This window comes from Megalobrama amblycephala, linkage group LG11 (genome assembly GCF_018812025.1).
Source record: "Megalobrama amblycephala isolate DHTTF-2021 linkage group LG11, ASM1881202v1, whole genome shotgun sequence".
NCBI lineage: Eukaryota > Metazoa > Chordata > Actinopteri > Cypriniformes > Xenocyprididae > Megalobrama > Megalobrama amblycephala.
The window spans coordinates 34130511-34152561 of NC_063054.1; the positions used below are offsets into that span (position 1 = coordinate 34130511).

Sequence of the window (22051 nt, forward strand, 5' to 3'; positions counted from 1 at the left end):
GCCCAAAATGACAATATATTGACGCGCATCCAATTTCTTTCCCAGCGTTTTATGTTCACATAAAGGGTTAGTTCACCCAAAAATGAAAATTCTGTCATTAATCTGTCATAAATTCTGTCATTCTGTAATTAATAATTACTCACCCTCATGTCGTTCCAAACCCGTAAGACTTTCGTTCATCTTCGGAACGCAAATGAAGATCTTTTTGATGAAATCTGAGAGCTTTCTGTCTCTTCATAAACAGCTACACAACTGACAATTCGACGCTTCAAAAAGTTCATAAAGAGATTGTAAAACTACTCCATATGAATTGAGTGGTTTAGTCCAAATTTTCTGAAGAGACTCGACGTGCTGCGTAACATGATAATGAATCTCATTGGTTCTTGCGGAAGCTCAAGCGTGCTGTGTAACACACGAGAATGAACCTCATTGGTTCTCAAGCAAACATGCTTGAGCTTCCGTTTATGACAACTGATGTGTGAGTTGATGAATGTTTATATCTGAATAAAAGCCTAAGTTCAATCTGTTCATCATATAAAGTGACTGAGTCTCTTCAGAAAATTTGAACAACCACTCAATACATATGGATTAGTTTGACGATCTCTTTTTGAACTTTTTGAAGCGTCAAAATTTCAGTTGTGTAGCTGTCTATGGAGGGACAGAAAGCACTCAGATTTCATCAAAAAGATATTACTTTGTGTTCCCAAGATGAACGAAAGTCTTACGGGTTTGGAACAACATTAGGGTGAGTAAATAATGACGGACTCTTCATTTTTAGGTGTACTAACCCTTTAAGACATAACTGACATTTTGACATAATTTTGTGTGTGTTTGACCATTCAAGCTCAATAAGTCATGAAAGACAACTTAATTTGGTATTCTATCTATTTACTATTTATTCAGAACAAATAGGGCGCCTTTTGATGAGTTACATAAGGTTTGATGTCAGAGACTTTTGATCATGAAACGCATGAGGATACGTTTGATGTTCATCAGGCGATGACTTTAGTAACTCCTTTTTTTTTTAACCCACAGGTCGAATGAGTCTGAGGGGTGATTCTACATCAGATGGGGACCATGGTCGCATGAACGGTCATGTTGAGCTCAAGAGAAGCCGTCGCGTCAGGAAGTCCCAATTCGAACACCTCAATCAGAGTTTACTTTTCGACCAACTTGTCAACAGGTAAAATCTGATGCTTGTATACATAGTTAATTCATGCAAGAAGAATTTTCACAAACTGAAAACTTGATCTCCAGTCCAAAAAGACCATTTATTGACAGTGAACTTATGTAATAGCTTGTTCAGAAACTTTGATTCCTTTCCTACTGGCGACAGTCAGATGTGTACATGAACACATGATTAACTACATTTACTCGTCTAGACACCTCTTCAGTGTTGGCCAAACCAGTCAGCAAATAATTTATCTCCTGGTTGTCTGAGGTTGTCTGTCTCTGAAGTGATTAAGCATCAAATAACGCTGGATGGACCTTTTCCACTTAATGACTACAAACCAACTAGCATTTCACCCCACTAGGAGCTCACAGTATTGAAATCATGTTCTGTTTGGACTTTGTGTGCATACGGTATAATTCCCTCATGGTTTTGAGTAGCTAGTGTATAATTAGTAAGACATCTGATGATGCCAACAAAGTTTACTCTTGCAGAAACATTCACTTTAAACTCAACAAGAACTAAAACAAGACAATATACAGAGTTCATGAGCAGATCTAGAAGTTGGCTCGCTATTTATGGTGACGGCAGTTGTTCAGCTTGCATTCATGCAAATAATCGTTTGTGATATAATTGGTGATTTGGTGATTCCCGGCCAAGGCCACATGTATCCCAGGGGTACTTAAGCAGGTTCCGGCTGTACTTGTAGACTTTGCTTCAATAAACCTGCAAGTCTTTGTTAATTTTTTTTTACAAATTACATTAATCCGCCAAGTATGGTAGTATTTCACATTGTCAAAACCTGTGATTGAACACACATTTGTGCTTTGTCATTGATGAACGCATACGGCATGTTTACACTGGCATGGAGTGCCATTTTCAATTCATTCCTAAGCGAGCCAAGCAACACACTCAAGCTGTGGATTGTGGGATTGACAGTAGATCGGATAAAATGTTGAGAGCGTCGAAAGGTTCAAAAATGCTCAAATTTATGCAAACGTCAAGTGACAAGTTAACGTTGAAATGCAATTTTACCAATGGATTTACTAGGCTGTGTCCTAGCCAGGATTTTAGTGTGAGCTAACATGTTGCTGCTAGTCAAAGACAGATGGTGCAAGTGTATTGAAGAGAGGAGACCTGCTGGTGTTGCACATGAATGATCTGAGCTGCTTTTCTCATTCTGAATGATGTTATTGCATACTAAAGCTTAGTAAACCTCTTTAAGAACTCACTGCTGATTACTGATTTTTAGTATTTTTAAATGTCTGATTGTTTGCGTATCACAGTTTGAGAACTATTGTTTTATTAGATTAAAAATTAAAAACAAAAAAAGTTATTATATTGAATGTATGTGAATCTTGTGACTGTTTTTAGTACGGCAGAAGCAGTTCTTCAAGAGATGGACAACATCAGCAGCATACGGCAGAATCGGGAAGTGGAGCGCCTCCGCATGTGGACGGACACTGAACTGGTGACTCCTTCTATTCTTTAACACTGATTAAACAGCAGAACAATTTGGCCGCCTTTTTTCATCTCATTAAGCAAACGATTGCTCACATTGAGATTATTAAAATCCTGCATTACTCTGAAGTATTGACCTCCTCTCTTTAGTGTGGGCTGTGAACCCACTGATGAGTCAAAACTCGCATACTGCAAACTCCATTGCTCCATTGATTCTTCTCCACAGTTCACATTTAGATGTTATTTATTTATTTTTTTGCTTCAGGAAAACATGGACATGTACTCCCGTGTGAAGAGGAGGAAGTCTTTGCGGAGGAACACATATGGAATGCAGTCGCATCACAAAGTCATGAGCAAATCAAAGGACCCCGAAGAGGAGGAAGGAACTGAAGGTATATGTAGACTCATGTGGAGAATAATAGTGGTAGAGAATAAGCTATAATGTTTATACTGTGGAATATTTAATAAAAAAATCTGGCACTAAGTAAAGACTAATGCTTTGAAAACTGCTGCAAAAAGCACTTGCAGTGGAGACAGCTTTGTTATTATAATATTTTAGCTATGACGTGTCGCTCCATGCGAGTTATGTCTGGTGTAGGTTAGTGGTTGACGGATATATCTGCCGATATTTGACATTTTTTAAGTATAAGTTTTTCTGTTTGACGGGTCGGAACAATCCTCTTTCTCATTTTTAAGAGTCTCACGAGGAGGGAGAGGAGGATGAAGATGTGGAGGCTGATGATGATGAAGACGATGAAGGAGACGAGGCAGAAGAGGTTGGAGAGGAGAACGATAGACCTTATAACCTCAGGCAGCGTAAAACTGTGCAGCGATATGAAGCTCCCCCAATAGGTACTCGCTTCGGACACATTCACACGAGCAACGGAACTCTCTATGCTCACTCTTTACATCTCACAAGTTCCCCTGTAGTCAATAATTTTATCCTCTAACTCATCTTTAATCACCAAAGTGACGTTTAAATGTTTTTTCCTGTGAAACAATAGCTTAAAGTGCATATTGCAGGTTAGAGCTTCAGTGATTCAATGTATAGAAAAATACTGAAAAATGCCAAATCAGAAGTGACGTAACGGGAGGGAGTGCGGTCAATATAAACAATAGGAATACAATGGATCGCAATGACGTTTCGGATGCTGAGGAAATTGTAAATGTTTATTCATACTCATATGACAGACTACAGCCATACAATTAGCCTGTTATGCGTCCAAGAGAGCAGGGACAGGCCAGGATTAGACCGAACGACAGTCAAAAGAGACAAATTGAGTTATGTGAGGAGAACCAGTGGAGAACAGGGCAGAGACCGGTGTTAGCTCGTAGATATATACACGTTAGCTAATGATATGTGTTCAGATCACAATATTGTACAGATTATTGTCATGTATCAATAGGAAAGCTAGTATTGGTCATCTAGGATCAATGTTATTGATTACTAACCGAAACTAATAAACATTGATCAGGCGTATGTTACACTCATTAGCCTAATATCCGTCCACACTAATGTTACGTGGTACAGCGGTTTGTCATCACGACTGATTTGGTAGTTAGCTAATGTATATTTAAAAAAAAAAAAAAAAAAAAAAAGACTTACGGTGCACAGTTCATATTTTTGTCGAGTTGCATCTCCGTGTCTCCCGCCAGCGGCCGAACCACAGCCAGTATTGTGTTGTTGAATGTTGTTTCTATCCTTTATTCATTAATTCTATGTTATGAGTTTATTCCGTGCCCATTCACTGATAGTGTGAGAATGTATATGACGCCATGATTATGTAGTTGTGCGAACTTGAATGTACATACATGGCATTAATAAAATTGGAGTTACATTACCAGCACATAATTCAAAACTGTTTTGTGAGACTGTATGCTTTTGTGAATTCATTTGTAAATTTGTATCGATCAGTGTTGAAATTGATTCACGTAAAAATGGTGAAGAAGCGTTGCATGTGTAAGTTCATTTAATATCATCATTTACAGTAGTATTACAATATTGAACTTCATCATATCGCCAGGATGATAATCCTCCGGTCTAAAGTGAATGCGTTTTTCGAAGCAGATGCAGAAGTGAAGTTCCTTCTCTTCACCTGCACAAAACACACCCCGGCACGAAAGATAGCAAACTCGGCAAACGACTCCCTCTCGTGGCGTAAAATGACGCGACTCTGGGAAAAAAAAAGCGTTTTTTACAGAGACCGTCACTTTATCTACTAAATTTGTGCCCTTATGTCCTGCAAAACATTTTTAAATCCTGCAGTACCTTTTCATATGATATTTTCATAAAAGGTTATATATTCATCTCGAAAAAAATGTTCAACCTGCAAGCAATATGCCCTTTAAATGTAACTCTACACCCTTGCTTCTTTTAGTATATGCGGAACCATGAATATGGAAATTAGCCCCGCCTCCACTCACTCACACCAGCTCGGAGATCCACTCGGTCAACTTTACTGTTTTCTTTTTCTTTTTATTTGTGTTTTCTCAGAGCCAGTGAACAGGAAGCAAAGCAAGGGCTCTCTGTTCGACACACACCGATCTCCTGCAAGAAGAAGCCATATTAGGTGAATAATGGTTATTTGCAGCAGTTCGGTTCAGATGTTTCTGTCCTTTGGTCTCATTTCTTTAATGATTTTTGGGTTGTTTAGGGTTGTTTGTCATTTTTCGTCTTCTATGTTTTGATCACCAGAGTAAAGAAACATGCCATTCACAGCAGTGAATCAACATCATCATCAGATGAAGAGCGTTTTGAGAGGCGGAAAAGCAAAAGCATGAGCCGAGCTCGTAACAGGTGACATTGTTATCAAACTGCATGACTGTTTATTCACTCAATTTCGTGGCTTATTACAGAGCTGAAGTGTGTGAACTTTTACTAAGGTTTGACGTTACTTTGTTTTTGCCTATATTGTCTGACAGGTGTCTACCCATGAACCTGCGGGCAGAGGATTTGGCCAGCGGTGTTCTTCGAGACAGAGTAAAAGTGGGTGCCAGTTTAGCGGATGTGGATCCCATGAATCTGGACACTTCTGTGGGTCTTGGTGTTTTTATACTTCATTATCAGCTCCTTGATGCTTCATTGATTTGCATTGAGGAAAAAGATGCTTTGTGGGCTAGCATATGTTCTTGTCTCTTTCAATGCAGGTGAAGTTTGACAGTGTTGGAGGTCTCACCCATCACATCCAGTCTTTGAAAGAAATGGTCGTCTTTCCTCTACTATATCCAGAAGTGTTTGAGAAGTTTAAGATCCAGCCTCCAAGGTGTGGTTTTTTGCTTATATGATTTTTTCACAAGTGCTTTCCATTTTTTTTATGTAAGTATGCATCAGACACTTAAACGTCTGTTGATGTTCTGTCTGAGGTTGAAACTAACATGTTTACAACAATTTTTCCCCCTCCTTGCAGAGGATGTCTGTTCTATGGGCCTCCAGGAACTGGGAAGACGCTTGTGGCGAGGGCTTTGGCTAATGAATGCAGTCAGGGTGACAGGAAGGTGTCTTTTTTCATGCGCAAGGGTGCAGACTGCCTCAGCAAATGGGTGGGAGAGTCTGAGCGACAGCTCCGCCTACTTTTTGACCAGGTGATCTAGTAGACAACATCACGACCCTGATCCCAGTATGACCTTGAGCTAGTTTATGCTCTCTGTGAGGTGATATTTGTTGATGAACAGATATGGCACATTCCTGGCCGTTTGTCTTGCATAAAAGAAAATTACTATTGCTCAAATCCGCTTAAGTTGTTATGTAAGAAATACCATTTCTGAGTCCAAACATCCACTTGTTTCAAGAGAGAATACAATCTCAACAGCCGTTTATGAGCATTATTTATTCATATTACACATTAAGGTAAGCTTTTATAAACTTATGGTGTACATTACAGCCTCTGGGCTAACAGAGACACCAATATTATAACGATTCATAAAAAATGAAATGGTGACGCGTGACATCAGACTGAACAAGTAATTATATAGATTATATATTTTTATGTGTATATTTATTTATTTATTTATTTAACAATTTTAGGAAAAAAATGTCACTTTTCTACTGTAAAATCATAATACAGGATCTTTTAAACAGTGCTTGACATTTTACTTTTTTCTCCAAAGCTTCTTTTTCCTCTTTGTTCATTCTTATAGTGTATCAAAAGTTGTCTTGAAACATATACACCTTATAAAACGGGTGTCAGGCTCTGTTTTTTCCCTAGTTATTTTGAAGTGTTAGGTGTGTGATTGTCCAGCCAGGTGATGTTTTCCCGTTCACCTTTGCAGGCATACCTCATGAGACCCTCCATCATCTTTTTCGATGAGATTGATGGCCTCGCGCCTGTTCGCTCCAGCAGACAGGATCAAATTCACAGGTAATGCATTCGAATTAATGTAGCGGGTATTGCAGAAGGTTTCATCATCAGGATTAGATAAGCTCCTGAAGAAATCAGATAGTTCAGTATGATTTCCACACAAAGGGTTTTGGTATTACAAGGAATGTATAGTGAAAAACAAGATATTTCTTGCTCTTTTGAAATAAGAGTTTGGTGTACTACCCACGTTTACACATCAACACCTTTTGGTTTTACATGCAAAGAGGTTAGCAACTCGTTTTGTTTTCTGTTTTAATTTTTTTTTAGCTCCATAGTGTCCACGTTACTGGCGTTGATGGATGGTTTGGACAGCCGGGGGGAGATAGTGGTCATCGGTGCTACAAACAGACTCGACTCTATCGACCCCGCACTCAGGAGGCCCGGGCGCTTTGACCGGGAGTTTCTGTTCAACCTGCCAGATAAAAAGGTGCACAAAACCTTTTTTTACTTTGCCAAGTATTGCGTCCGTCGCCTGCAGCCAACTTACACTCTGTGTCCCAGAGAGTCCTTGGTGTCCCTCATTCAAAACACTCATCCTAAAATAGTCTGACAGCTCAGTTTCTAGACTTTTGCAGCCAGTCTGGTTGTTGAAATGCATCCTTTTTTCTGATAATCTCACATATTCTGTTAGTCAAGCTCTTGACAGCCAATTAATTTGGATGAGATCAGTTTGAACAGAAGATTTTCAAGTTACTCTTAGTTTAAAGTAATTTTTACACTCAAGCTACTGTTTTGACTAAGTATTTAGCTCTCCAATCTATAAATAAATAAATAAATGCTAACTACATTCAAGCCATTGAAGGAAATATCTTTTTAAATTTATAACATATATTTTTCCTTTGTTGACCAGTCAGAGCAGTATTTATCTGCACAAAAATGAGGATTTCAAATAGGGTGGCAGCCAGCATTTGAACAATCAGTGTAGTCTAATATCCATCAATGAAACCAGAAAAGATTCAAATTAGTATAAAACAGTATTTAAAAAAGTACATTAAATTGTAAACATACAAAATATATTTTCACTAATGGTCTCAGACCTCATATATACATTTTTGGTATATTATTTTTATCAGAGTTATTACAATTTAAAACATAATTTGTAATAAATGTATTCAGTTGGAAAAAAACATCTATATTTTTGTTTATATATACACTGCCCTCCAAAAGTTTGGAAAAGCCCTAGAAAAGTGGGGTTTTGGACAATATTGGCATGAATCCTTTTTAATTTATCATAATTTTGCACTGATAAGGGACAACACAAACTACGGAAACATATTTTATTATATAATCAGTTTATACATAGAAAAAACTTAAATTTTCGATTCCTCAAAATATCCACCATTAACAGCTATCTGACCTAAACTGGGTTCTAATTAGTTCATTGTATTCTAAACTTAATTGGCAATCAATTGTTGAAGCTATTAAGGTGTGCTGACCCAAAAATCTTTTACAAACCTGGGCCAAGTTTAAACCAGTAACCAGGCATCACAGCTGGCAAAGGGGCATGTCTGACTTTGACATGTATATATTTCCATTATTATGTAATCAAAATGAAAATTATTAATGATAATGTCAAGATACTTTAATGTATTTGGACCAAAAATTTTATAAGGATTTATGCTGATATCGTCCAAAACCACACTATATATATATGATAAAAAAAAAAAAATACACAAAACATCACGTTACTACTTATAGTAACATAGTTACACTCTGTCATAGTTCATGACTGTGCGTCAACTACGCTTGAGCTTTGAGCAAAAATTGTAATATCAGGTCAGTTCTGTGCTGCTCTAATCTCTGGATGTGTATATTGTTTGTCTTCACAGCAGGGTGCTGGCTAATCAAACGTTAGCCCTTATGTTTTCTCCAGCCCCTTTATTAAGAGTTTATGACCAAAACAGTTTCACTGTGCATTCTGAAGTGCTTTATTTTATCTGTAAACTGTCTGTGTTTGTGTTTATGCTCACCAACAGGCCCGAAAGCACATTCTAGAAATCCACACCAGGGACTGGAGCCCCAAGCTAGCCAAACCCTTCATAAATGAGCTAGCCGAGAAATGTGTCGGTAAGATGAATGCAAAAGTGATGCTTTTCTAGATTCAGCTCTACAGTTCATCTCAACTAGGTGCAAAATTGAACGTGTTTTGCGTCTCAAGTCATTTCTTTCTTTCCACAAAAACACAGCCAGTCAGAACATGTTTGATGTTTAATCTACATTCAAAGTCAGATGTGAGCTCCTTGATATCTCTGGATCATAAAGCATTTTGTTGAAGCAGATGAAACAAATGGCAATGCCATTTTATGAACATTTACTATATTTTACACACCTGTTCATCAGGTTTTATCATTATTTAATGTAAGAACTTTGACTCACTGATGCATTTTATTTGCTTAAAAGTGAATAAAAAGAGTGTCTTTAAGTATCTTCTTGAGTATTGCCATGTTTTTTTGACTTAAAGTCTAAAATTAAATAAATTTTTTGCAATTTTCCCAAATTTGAGCAAAAAATGTGATTGTGATATTGTTTGTGTGTAAAATAAAATAAGGAAATATTTTCATAATTTGTGTAATTTTTACAACTTTATTACCAAGGGAGAGGGGGATAAAATAAAATGTAATTGAAAAGCTTTATTTTATTTTATTTTTTATTTTTGCACTTTTCCCAAATATAAAATGACAAATTTTGACTTGGAAATTTTGGAACACAGCATTAATAATTTTACTGTTGGCAAGGCTAAAATGAAAACGTATTAACTAAAAAATTATATTTTATCGATATATCTATTTATTTTTCGTGTGATTATGCAGCTATTAGCTTGTAAATATTTGAAGTTAGCCATTTACCAATTTTACCACATAGTGACAATCTTGCCCCGATGTGTGTCAAACTGCTGTCTCCCTGTGTCTCAGGTTACTGTGGAGCCGACATCAAAGCACTTTGCACAGAGGCTGCGCTAGCGGCTCTGCGGCGGCGCTATCCTCAGATCTACGCCAGCAGCCAGCGTTATCAGCTGGATGTGGGCTCCATCGTTTTGGGGCCACAAGACTTTGGTCGTGCCCTGCGCTCCATAGTACCTGCAGGCCAGAGGGCCGCGGCCCCACCCGGCCAGGCCCTTTCCTGCGTATTGAAGCCCCTGCTGCAGCCCACGCTGGTTCAAACGCTTGCCTGCCTGATGCGAGTCTTCCCCCACGCAGAGCTCCTGCACAGGGAACACACACACGGTACGCCCTTCATTTCCTGCTGATGGTTTTTATTTTATTCTCTGAGTTATTTCTGTTGTACATCACAGGAACAAAAAATGCTTTAATTTTTTTTTTTTTTTCTTCTTTGACCTTCTTTTCTCATCCATTCAAATCTATTTTTTGTACCTTACGTATGGAGCTCTATAATTACCACCTCATATTTCTGCTGGGAATAGAATTTTCCCAGTATTTTTAATGACTGCTCCCTTTGTAGTAATAAGTCATGTGACACCAATCCCACCATTTTAGTCTTGAGTTTTTCCTCTGCTATAGTTATACTGTTAGACTGCTTGTTTAAAGAGAAACTTCATATGAAATGTTGGAGATGATTGATAAATGTTAGAGATGGTTAAGAAGTTATATGAACATTATATGAAATTTTATAATATATACATTATATTATATGAAATCTTTTTCCTCTAGAATGGCTTTTAACAATTTTTCCACTCCATTTTTGATTTGGGAGGGAAAATAGATTTCAATTTTTATTGTCTCTCATTACTTCATTTTTTTTAATAAATGCAGAAAGGATAAATTTGCCTCCTAAGATTTGAATCATTTTTACAAATGTATTACTGAGGGGTTTTAATTACATAAAAGATAATATAAATTATTATATTATTTTATTTTATTTTATTTTATTTTATGTTGAGTAACTTCCCTCAATATTAATGCATGAAATCAAAGCACTATTTCCTGCTGAATATTCTGTTTTCAGTTTTCTGTATTAGTTAAACTGGCCTCGCTAAAGCACTGTGATAGAAATGGAAGTATATATAGTTTCTTGTTGGTGATTTCAGACATGGACAATCATCTGTTGGTGGAGGACTCGTACAGCGAGGATGAGGAATGTCTTGGTGCTCCTTCCATTTATGAAACTCAGTCAGGATCGCCGAAGAAAGCAGCTTCCTGCACGACCCATAAACCCTTTCTCCACTTTACCACGTGAGTCACATGAATTCATACAAAACTCAGTTGTCATCCTCAGCACCTTTTGATTACTCAATACACTACGAAGACTTAATTTATGATGTTACGTTAAAAGCATAATATTGTTATAAACAACGACTAGCATATAGCTGTTATCTATTAGATTTAGAATATTGGATCCTATAGTTTTTATTGTAATGTAAGAAGTTTAATTACATTTTTATTTTATTAATTTAATTTAATTTTTTTACCATGAATATAGCCTTTAATGCTGATATGACGATAGAAAATAAACAACAAACAAAATTTGCTGCATTTAAAAGTTCCTAAACCTGAGAGCTTTATTTGAGAAAGTCAAGCGCTGTGTTTTGCTGCCATCTGTTGGAATGCTGCAGAACTGAGATGGCTTGTGTTCCTCCACAGACCTACTTCAATTGTGTTTGCATTGATTTGTTCTTCATGGTTCAGTGATTGTGTTTTATGACATTAGCTTATGATCATCAATATTTGCAGCTCCTCACACTTAAATGAGATGTTGGCAAGAGGTTCATCTCAATATATTAATATGCAGTATAGATGTCAAATGCATGAAAATTTGTCGTCCCTAAAGAGCTGCCAACGTAATCAATTACTTTCTTTATTGCTTATAAATCATACTTACTTTATTGGAGTTTTCGTTAGTCATCATAGCTTGATTCCGCTTGTCAGCAACTCTTCCTAAATTCAGAATCTAAGGTTGTATCTCGATATATAGATGAATGGATGATTGATGACCTTCTTTTTTTGTTTGTTTCAGTTCTGCCTACCAGCAGCCCACCTCTTACCGGCCACGGCTGCTGCTGACGGGGCCCCAGGGCGCGGGGCAGAGCACACACCTGGCCCCCGCTGTGCTGCACCACCTGGAGAAGTTCACTGTGCATCGTCTCGACCTTCTCACGCTATACTCCGTCAGTGCCAAAACCCCAGAGGAGTCCTGCGCTCAGGTAAGCTGAGATACACAATCACTTTTGAATATTTCACACATCCTATGTGGGGCTGTAGGCTTGTAGTATTAATAATGTTGTGCTTAAGATGTGTGATCATTGTAGTCAGTGCACCCCATCCACCTTATTCTTAATATGTAATATATAATTTCTTTTATTTCTTAAAATGAGACAAAGAGGGGTGCCAGAATACATTGTGAGAATCCTGGCTTATTCGTATGCCCACCAGATGATGCGAGCAAAATGGGGCAATAAAGTCTCTGCCCCTTTTGGGGTTAGTAATGGCGTGAGACAAGGAGGGATTTTGTCCCCAGTTATGTTTAATCATTACATGGATGATCTATCTGAATGTTTGAATTCTTGTAAAACTGGGTGTATGATTGGGAATATTCTAGTGAATCATATTATGTATGCAGATGATCTTGTGGTGTTTAGTCCCAGCAGTGCTGGTCTTCAACAGCTTTTAACTATGTGTTTTGATTATGGTCTTGAACATGATATCTTATATAATCCTGATAAGAGTGTGGTTATGATTTGCAGAACTAAGGAGAATAAAAGTATAACATTTCCAGTTTTCAAGTTGTCTAATAAGAGTCTCACTGTGTGTGCGAAAGTAAAATACCTTGGACATTTCATCACTGAACGTCAGACGATGAGGATGTGTGTGGTAGATGCTGTGGGCTGTATATGTTGTCTTGTTTTTTTTGTTTTTTTAAATATGGACCTTGAGTCTTAAATAAATAATCGCATTTCTAGCAAATATGAAAATGTATTACTAAAAATAAAAGAGCAGTAAAAATGGAAAAGGTTGGCAGGATATACAAGAAATAAAAATGACATTTTATTTTTTATTGTTGATCCCTGCAATATTATTAGTAGTAATTAGGGTTTGTGTGTTTGTAGGTGTTTCGTGAGGCTCGACGGTGTGTTCCCAGCATCATATACATGCCTCACATTGGTGACTGGTGGGAAGCCATCAGTGAGACGGTCAAGAGCAGCTTCCTCACACTGCTGCAGGATGTGCCCTCATTCACACCGCTCCTCATCCTCGCCACAGCAGAGACCGTCTACCAGCAGCTCCCTGACGAGGTGACCAATCTGTCCTGTTTTTCCCCTGAACACACCCCTAAATACACTTCGTTGCATAACATGTTATGCTGGAGACATGAAAGTGTGTGGCTTGTTGTGGAGAGGAGTACTATTACTTTAGTAAGGGTGAGGTGTACCTTTTTTTTTTTTTTTTTTTTTTTCTTTTTTTTTTAAACCCACTGGAGAAGCTGCATGAAAATCCATGCTTGAGTGCTTGCCGCTCACATTGTGTTAGGGGTAAAATCTGGTAAAATTACTATAAATAAAATTACACACACAACAATATAACAATATAATCATTATTATTAGTAGTATATTAAATATTATTAGTATTTAAAAAAAAAAAAAAATTATATGTCTTCATTATATATATATATATATATATATATATATATATATATATATATATATATATATATATATATATATATATATATATATATATATATGTGTGTGTGTATTTACATTGGTGTGCCATCTGCCCATCCACTATGCCACAGGCCACCCTTTTTTCTTTTCCCTCAGTTTCTTTTCCACTTTTTGTCCGCCTGTTCTCCTTTTTCTTCAAGGTCTGACCTGTACCCGTCATTCCTTTCTATTCTTTTCGAGTCCTTTTCTAAGCGCACCAGGGGCATTAAAATCAATTCTCAAAGACATGGCAGGAAGAGCATGTGAGAGAAGTCTTTAAAATAAAAGGAGCGAGAGAGTGGAAGGCAGAGATAAGTAATGCAGTCTGAATTCACACATACAAAAAAAAAAAAAAAAAAAAACGTTCTCCCTTAATTATGCTGACGGGGAGTCACTCTGGCAGCACTGCGGTTTCACCTCGCAATCCAGCATCAAGCGCCTCCAGCGGCTCATGCTGTGCGCCCCATGCATCCCAGGATGCGTTGCTGGGCGACTGGTGATTGGCTGGTGGCGAAGACCTTGATCATAGCCCCTGCTGAAGAGACTGATGCCCACCAGGAGGGCACGAGAGTGTTTAGAACAAAAGCATTAATGTTATTGACAGGCCCGTCTCTCGCTCACTCTCTCCCTGCTAGGTGTGTTCATTAAAGCCAGGCTCGTTCCTCTGAGGAAAGACACATGTTTAATTGATAGCAGACGAGGATGGGTTGCTTATTTCACCCTCTCTGTGGTGCTGGGTTTTGTCACACTTGTTTTTGTTTCAGTTTTTGACTCAACTTTCAGTGTTGAAGGACACTTTGAAGACCCCTGTGGTGTCTTTGCTTTTAAATTCTACATATATGACAATGTTTTGATTTAGAATTTGCAGTCAGTGCAGATAATTCTATTCACGGTTATTTGTATAGTGCTTTTTACAATACATATTGTTTCAAAACAGCTCTACAGAAAAAACATGTTTAAAATATTACAATCAAGAATCTAGAGGTGACTTTAAAGGACAAAAAGTGAATCAAAGAATCAAGTAATGTGCAGAGATAAATATAGTCATTCGTAGGTTGATTTTGCTGAAAAGGGAAATTTAATGTTACAAATTGTGTAAAAATGTATTTTATAAAAATGTAAAAATCTTTTATTGGAAAATTAAACATTATATGAAACTTTGATAACTGCCTTAATCTTTTAAACAAGTGAGAAGATGGTGATTAAACTACATTTTATAAAAATCACCTGTCAAGTTTATAATAAATGTTACATCAGCAAATGTGAGTAAAATTGGACGACTACAGAGACTCATCTCAAGATATCTCATTTAACAAAAATGATGAACAAAAAGATAAAAATAGTAATTATTGGGTCATAATTATCTGCTAAATATGATATTTAAATTACATTTGATATGATATTTAAAGTCCTCCTGTAGTCAATAATTTTATCCCTTAAAACTCATCTTTGATCACCAAAATGACAAACATTTTTTCTTGTGAAAAAAATTTCTTCATGCCTTAAAATAGCTTGAATGTAACTTTACACCTTCACCTCATTTAGTATACGCAGATCAATGAATATGCTAATTAGCCCCACCTCCACTCACTTGCACGAGTAAACGCTCAACTTACTGAAGTAAACGCAGCACAATGGTATCGCTTTTTACGACATCGGACACATAGCGATAATTAATATGATTACCCTTTTGCTTGACTGTGTTATCAAACAGCTAATAATGTGTTGCTAATGTTACACAAACCATGTTCCCATTCTGCCATGTCAGAGACAGCTGCCTTCTAACAATCAGTATCCTTACAAATGCTTTAAACAACTCAGAACGTCAGTGGTGAAAGGCATATAGTTCATCATAACATCGTAATATACATCATACACCTGCCATATTGCTAAATCTACACGATTTTTCATATCAACAGAAAAATACTGGGATAACCTGGCTTCTCTCGAGACTCCATTGCTAGTTCGCTGCTAATATGCTAAAGCCCGCTGACATGACGTGATTGGTTACAAGGTAGTTTGTGACGTCAGAAACACCAGAGATTTCAAACTGTGGGTTTGAGACTGTCTTTTTTTTCCACTGCAGTTTTAAGTTGAAAATACTCAGCAGTGGTGTTTACAAATGAATTTGCTCATGGCTTTTCTTAAAGCATATTAAAAACACCACATAGACATAAACTACATTACAAAATTGATTTTCAACACACCACCCCTCTAGATCTTTGAAATAACCTTCCTCTTTGGCTGAATGTTAACCAATAGCTCAACAGCAATTCAGGCTTCTCTTGCACATCCTGTTCAAAAAGCATTCTTAAAGTGTATCCAGCGACGTCTCAGGAGGACAGGATTCCTCCTCAATCTTGCTCTGGCTCAGTTGTGGTATAGAACACCCACTTTTCATGATTCATTCCATTCCTGATGGATACAATCAAGTCCCGTCCTTGTACATCTATTTCAATCAAATATGTCATTGTATGGAAGTAAAATGGGTTACGAATGTTGTTTTATGTTGAATTCAACCCCAAGTTTTGACAACCACAGAAGATCTGAAGTAGCTTTGAATGGTGAAGTGGGCAAATTCTGAGAATTGACTGTTTGAATCCACAAAGCTTGTTCCCGCTTTGAAACGTATCCCAAGGCCCTTTCAGTGGAATCGTACCATCCTCGCTCTGAATCATACCACCCTTACCTTGGTGTGAGAGTCGTCTCTTGATCCGGGCAGGGGGTCCTGTGCTAAAGCCGCGATCAATACTGGGGCTTCACAGTAACACCACAAGAGCTCTACGGTCAGATTCTCCTTTAGAATAAACCATCCCGGCCTCTCCCACTCATGAACACTTGAATCTAGGGCCTCTGAGATTTGGAGATGGAAAGCTTGTGTGTGAAATTTAGAAAGGAGCCCTGTAAAGGAACAGGAAATGTTTGGCCTTCACTGATGTCAGTGGTTAGTTATATGAAGTACCCGGTAGTCATGCTCTAGAATAAGATGGAAATGCACTTTATATATGAGAATATTTGTTTTCCATTTGAATTGGTTCATTTAAAAGTAGACATTTCACTGTCTATAGATCTATTTTTCATGTTTGTCAGGCATGTTTCCATGGTGTTTCGTTTTTTTTTTTTTTTTTGACACAGTCAAGTACACAGAGAGACGGCAGAAACCGCACCATTTGCTTTCATTATTATACAAAAGCACACTGTTTTGTTATTGTGAGTGCACACAAATAAATGTAGACTCTTTACAGATTCGAAAGATGTATTACTCTTACCCGGATGACCAAAAATGATGATAGCCCACATTTTTCTAGGTTAACGTTAAAGCGAGCAGCCATGTAAAGTTTCTACTACTTACATGTTTCAGATGATAAGCCATATTTGAGGTCGATCAGTGATAGGCAAGCATTTGGATGTCCTGCCCGACGTACTGTTACCACATAGACCAGCTGTTAATGATCTGTCCATCACAGACTGCATGATTTTGCCACTTCCTGTGGATTTTTTTTCCCCCTGTGGCTAGTTGACTATTAGGGGGCAGCACTAGAAATATCCATGGTTACCTGTGATCACTGTATCAAAAAGGATCAGTCTAGATTGAACCCGATAACGCTAAATCAGTCAGTTTGACGAACCAAAGGATTGTGATTTGATCTCAATAAGTGGTTTGTATTATATTTAGTGCTGTCAAATATGTGTGTGTGTGTGTGTGTGTGTGTATATATATTATATATACACAGTATGTGTGTATATATATATATATATATATATATATATATATATACACATAGACACACACACACACACACATACACACATATTATGTAAACAGAAACTTTTATGTTGGATGCAATTAATCTTGATTAATCGATTTGACAGCACTAATTATATTGTGTTAATTGTTCTAAATTGACACGTTGTTTCTGTACACCTCAAGTAGGCCTTAAGTGGGAATATATTGAACCTACTTTGGTTCAAGATTTAAAAAGGTCCATTAGCCCTGAGCTTATCTGCATTAAGTGCAGCCCAAATATGCAAAGTAGAAGTTCGAGAACAGTTTGCACTGGCCCTCGGCTTCTGGCACGTTCGGCGAGACAGCTGTCCTCTCTGCGGCGCTGCACATCAGGGGTGAGGCCTCAGATAAATTAAAAGAAACTGCAACAAAATAACCACTACAAATCTCTCAACTCGTCCATTCCCTCACATTTCTTAAAGAGAATGACGTAGAGACAGATGCCAGTTCCATCTGTAAACAGCATCTGCAGTGGGGGTAGGTGGCATGGATCACAGGAAGGAGGTACGTGCCCCTTTGCTCGGCTGCGGGAAGAGTTTTGGCTCATGTCAGCGCGTCTAGGAGGGATGCCAGTAGTCAGCTCCAGCAGTGTTTGGTTACACCTCAGTGTACACTTATTAGTTCACTGTAACACTTTCAGGGTCTGTCTATGTAGTTATTACACTAATTTACAATCTCTACAATGCATTCAGTATGAAAAGGACGGTAGTATATACAGTATTAAGCTTCTAATAACATTGACATTGAGTTTTTTTTGTCTTTTTTAACTTGTTTTCCATTACAGAAAAACTTATTTCACAAATATTTTTGTCTAATTTTCCATTTAAAATATCTAAAAATCCTTGAAACAAGGTCAATTTACTTGAGAAGTGGCAATGAAAGGAGTTAAGGCTTGTTTTTAGAGATTGTGAATGTGAATGTATTTTGTCTATCTGCACTGGCAGATTTTTTTCAGTTTCAGTTGCAAAGTAAAAATATAACTGGAAAAAACATTTGTTTTTAATAATAGGATTTTTGAAGTGTATAAGTAACAGTTTGTATGCTGATTTTCCCAAGGTGTGAATATTGTGACTCTTGAAGGAAAAGTCTACCCAAAAATGTTGTTTCAGACCTGTATGACTTAATTTCTTTTTACCACACAAAAGACGATATTTTGGAGAACATTGACTTTCATTGTATAGACAAAAAAACATTTTCAAAATGTCGTCTTTTGTGTTCCACAGAAGAAAGTAAGTCACACAGGTTTTGGGACGACTTGAGGGTGAGTAAATACTGACAGCATTTCCATTTTTGGGTGAACTTTCCCTTTAAGTTTCAATCAGTGGAGTGTTTTTTAGGAGATCCTCCAAAATTGACAGCAAATAGTTTGAAACACCCATAAATGTACTTGTATGGTGAGACTTAATTTTACCTCTTTTTCTTCTCCTTGTCATTGAACATCCTGAAAATATCACATTATGAAAGTAAATTACATTGAACATGTCCTTTCATATTGACTTTACGTTCAGATATCACACCATTTTTCAAATCCCAGCTTTATTCTTTCAGTCTATAAAGTTTCTTGCGTACTTATTGTTCATGTGAAGTAAACATGAAACATGTTTCAATAGGAGAAAGACAGGAAGAGACAAGAAATGTGTTTTTGATTTCCACATTTCCTCAGGATGTCTTGTTCTCTTGCGAGTTGAAAGGCCTATTTAGTCTCTCGGCTCTCTGCCTCTCAGAATCTGCATTAGTCTCCAAGGCTTCCATCAGCTCTGAGACAAATCATAAAATCACTACCTGGCTCTTTTGTTGGTTTCTTGCTCTGCTTCCCTTTATCTAGCCTCAAGAGTTTGGAGCAAAGAAGCCTGAAAGCAACCTGAGTGCAAACAAATCTGCCAAGAAGAGAATAATGCAGTTGATGAGGGATTGTTTGGATCTTCAACACCCGCTCATGATTGGAAATTGAACTTAAAGTGCTCCGCAGATCCTCATTATGGAGAAATTCTCTCCTAGTGCTGCCGCCCTGTTGTAATGTTCGGGGAGCCCTGGGGAGTTTTTAAAATGGCCCAGTTTGCACTTGGATATGAGAGCTTTCAGGTATTTAGACGTCTTTAGCCTTTACCTTGATTCATTTGCCCTGATTGCTGCAGCCTTTGGAGAAACTTACAGTGAAGTTTTAACTGCTGATTCAGTAGAAAAGCTCCCAGACTGCACTAATTGGACTGGCACAGCACACTTTACCAAGTGAAATTAGAGTTGAATATAGCAATATGAAACTGCTCATTAAAACACTCTTCAGTGACACCTGTGACCATGTGCATCAGACACTGATCATTATTTTCAGGTTTTCTCTTCATGCCAGAGTCTTTGGCTGTCGGGAAGGATGCGTACATCAAATTTCTTCTCCATCCTTTCATTATGTTTTGTCAAATCACTCTTCATTAAAGCCTTTTGTTATCCTGCTCTTCTAATTGGCCAACTGACAGTGGCCATGATTTTGTCAAGAAGAACTTGTTACTGGATCACCATATTTTGTTGGTCCTGGAGGTACATTCTGTCTTATGCTGATCCCTAACTACCCGTAAAATTAGAGATGATGATTGTCTGTTTAAGAATCAAGTTGTAACCCTAATCTAATTGTTAACTGGCCCTAAATTATGCATACATTTTTTTTTTCGGTGGGTGTCCACCTCACTCATCACAGACATGTTCACACATCACGTCGGTTTGATTTTCTTCCTGCTTTGGATTTCACCCTATAAATACTGTATGTTTACCAACAAACTTTCTTTTCGAGCTTCAAGCTGAGCAGAACAATGCTTCACGCCAGGAGAAATATTTTCGAGAGTTAGAGCCCGTCATGCACTATTCTTTCGGGGGGAAAACAGGGAAGAAAAACAACACAATCCTATGCAACAGAACAAAGAATGCTGTGGGAAAACCAAAACGACAGGATTCAACACAAGTTTTAAATGAGTTTGTATGTAGTCTGACTCACTTTTTGAAGAAATGTGGGATGCTTTTGGAGTCCCAGAGATCTGATCACTGCTGGTTGGCAGCATTTGAAGAGCAGTATGGGTGCATTCCCCATATGATGCCTTCCATGATTTTCACGGCAGATGTTTGCACTGTTTGTATACATGTTGAATTCATGAGCCACTGGTTTGATGCTTAACTCATGGCTGAAAGCGAAATATTGGTTTCACTTATTTATATATACAAACACACACACACACACACACACACACACACATGTATATATATATATATATATATATATATATATATATATATATATATATATATATATATATATATATATATATATATATATATATAAAATATATATATATATAAAATATATATAATGATATTAATGTATATATTATAATTATATATTATATATATTTTTTTTATCATAGAAAAGGTGTATAAAAGATACTTTTCTATACATGTATAAATGATTTGAATAACAATGTATTTGGACATTAAATTGGCATGTCATTGACCTCAATATTTGAAAATAGCTTGTGGGTAATTGTTGTTTTAATTTTTTTTTTTTTACAGCTAAAATGCATCTTCAGCCATTCATATGGGGAGGTGGTTTGTTTAAGCATGCCGGGAGAAGAAGCACGTAGGAAATTTTTTTCAGACCTCATTCTGGTGCAGGCAGCCAAGGCACCACCCCGCAGGAGAAAAACAGGTAAGTGTTTACCATGGTTAATTCAGAATTATAGATTTATCTACACTTTTACCTTTTTAAAGACTGTTTTACCAACATTCAGCAAGCAGCAATTATCTCAACCAAGCACCATGAACAATGCTTATGGCATTGTGTGGAAATCTCAGTTTCAGAGTAAACATGGTCAGATACCCTCTTGGCATGGTGCTGATATTTAAGTTTTGTTTCAAAATGCCTTCTGCTAAGGACTACCTTAGGCCTTGTTTACACCTGGTATTAAGATGCGTTTTCGTCATTCCGTTCACAAGTGGATGACACAAAATACAGGTGTAAATAGGGTCTAAAACGTTTTGCGCTTGTCTACTTTCAACCACTTCCAGAGATAATCGAAAACACGTTCTACCAGATTGCTTTCGTAGTGTGGTTGATGTCGTATGTTTTTCTGTCTTCTCCTTTCACGTTCATATATAAATTGCACAAGCTTATTTAGTCCATTAGATCGAAAAAGCCACTTTTTTCTTATTGCAATTACTTCCACCGCTGCTGCTGCTCCTCCAGAATTGCTATTGCTGTTGCTGTCTGAATATATTCTCTTCTGAATATCTTCTCCATGTGGTCGATTGCCATGCTCATCGGCTCCCTCACAGTTGGAGCCATTATGGCAGGGAATGGCTTTCAAGTTGAAATGCAAGCATCATGACCCATTGATGCAGAGCAGGGGTCCTCCTGTGGGTCGACCACAGCCGTCTCTGAATAAAACACAAACCCTAATTCCTTTGGCAGTATAGCATCTGTGGTGGGAGAAAGGCGCTCTACTAAACACCGGACCATAACCATTAGCTATAATTACACTCACAGTTAGCATGCCTGCTTGCTAGCTGCTGCCACAAAGCAAATTGCTGAGGCTGGTGGCTCAATGATCACCAGGCACTCTGCCCAGATCTTTGGATTA

General features: G+C 37.5%; 1 protein-coding gene across 2 annotated transcripts in view; it reads left to right on the top strand.

Moving 5' to 3' along the window:
• Positions 1–22051, top strand: part of atad2b (ATPase family AAA domain containing 2B) — a 94567-nt gene that overhangs the window by 3358 nt on the left and 69158 nt on the right. For both annotated transcript variants that reach the window (XM_048207639.1, XM_048207640.1), the window contains exons 4-20: positions 1036–1183; positions 2546–2642; positions 2898–3024; positions 3329–3484; positions 5127–5202; positions 5328–5429; positions 5555–5666; positions 5780–5895; positions 6040–6214; positions 6902–6990; positions 7258–7417; positions 8967–9057; positions 9903–10214; positions 11036–11180; positions 11962–12148; positions 13052–13237; positions 20985–21120. In XM_048207639.1, the coding sequence (XP_048063596.1) occupies positions 1036–1183; positions 2546–2642; positions 2898–3024; positions 3329–3484; positions 5127–5202; positions 5328–5429; positions 5555–5666; positions 5780–5895; positions 6040–6214; positions 6902–6990; positions 7258–7417; positions 8967–9057; positions 9903–10214; positions 11036–11180; positions 11962–12148; positions 13052–13237; positions 20985–21120 (2415 nt within the window). The remainder of the gene's footprint in view (positions 1–1035; positions 1184–2545; positions 2643–2897; positions 3025–3328; positions 3485–5126; positions 5203–5327; positions 5430–5554; positions 5667–5779; positions 5896–6039; positions 6215–6901; positions 6991–7257; positions 7418–8966; positions 9058–9902; positions 10215–11035; positions 11181–11961; positions 12149–13051; positions 13238–20984; positions 21121–22051) is intronic.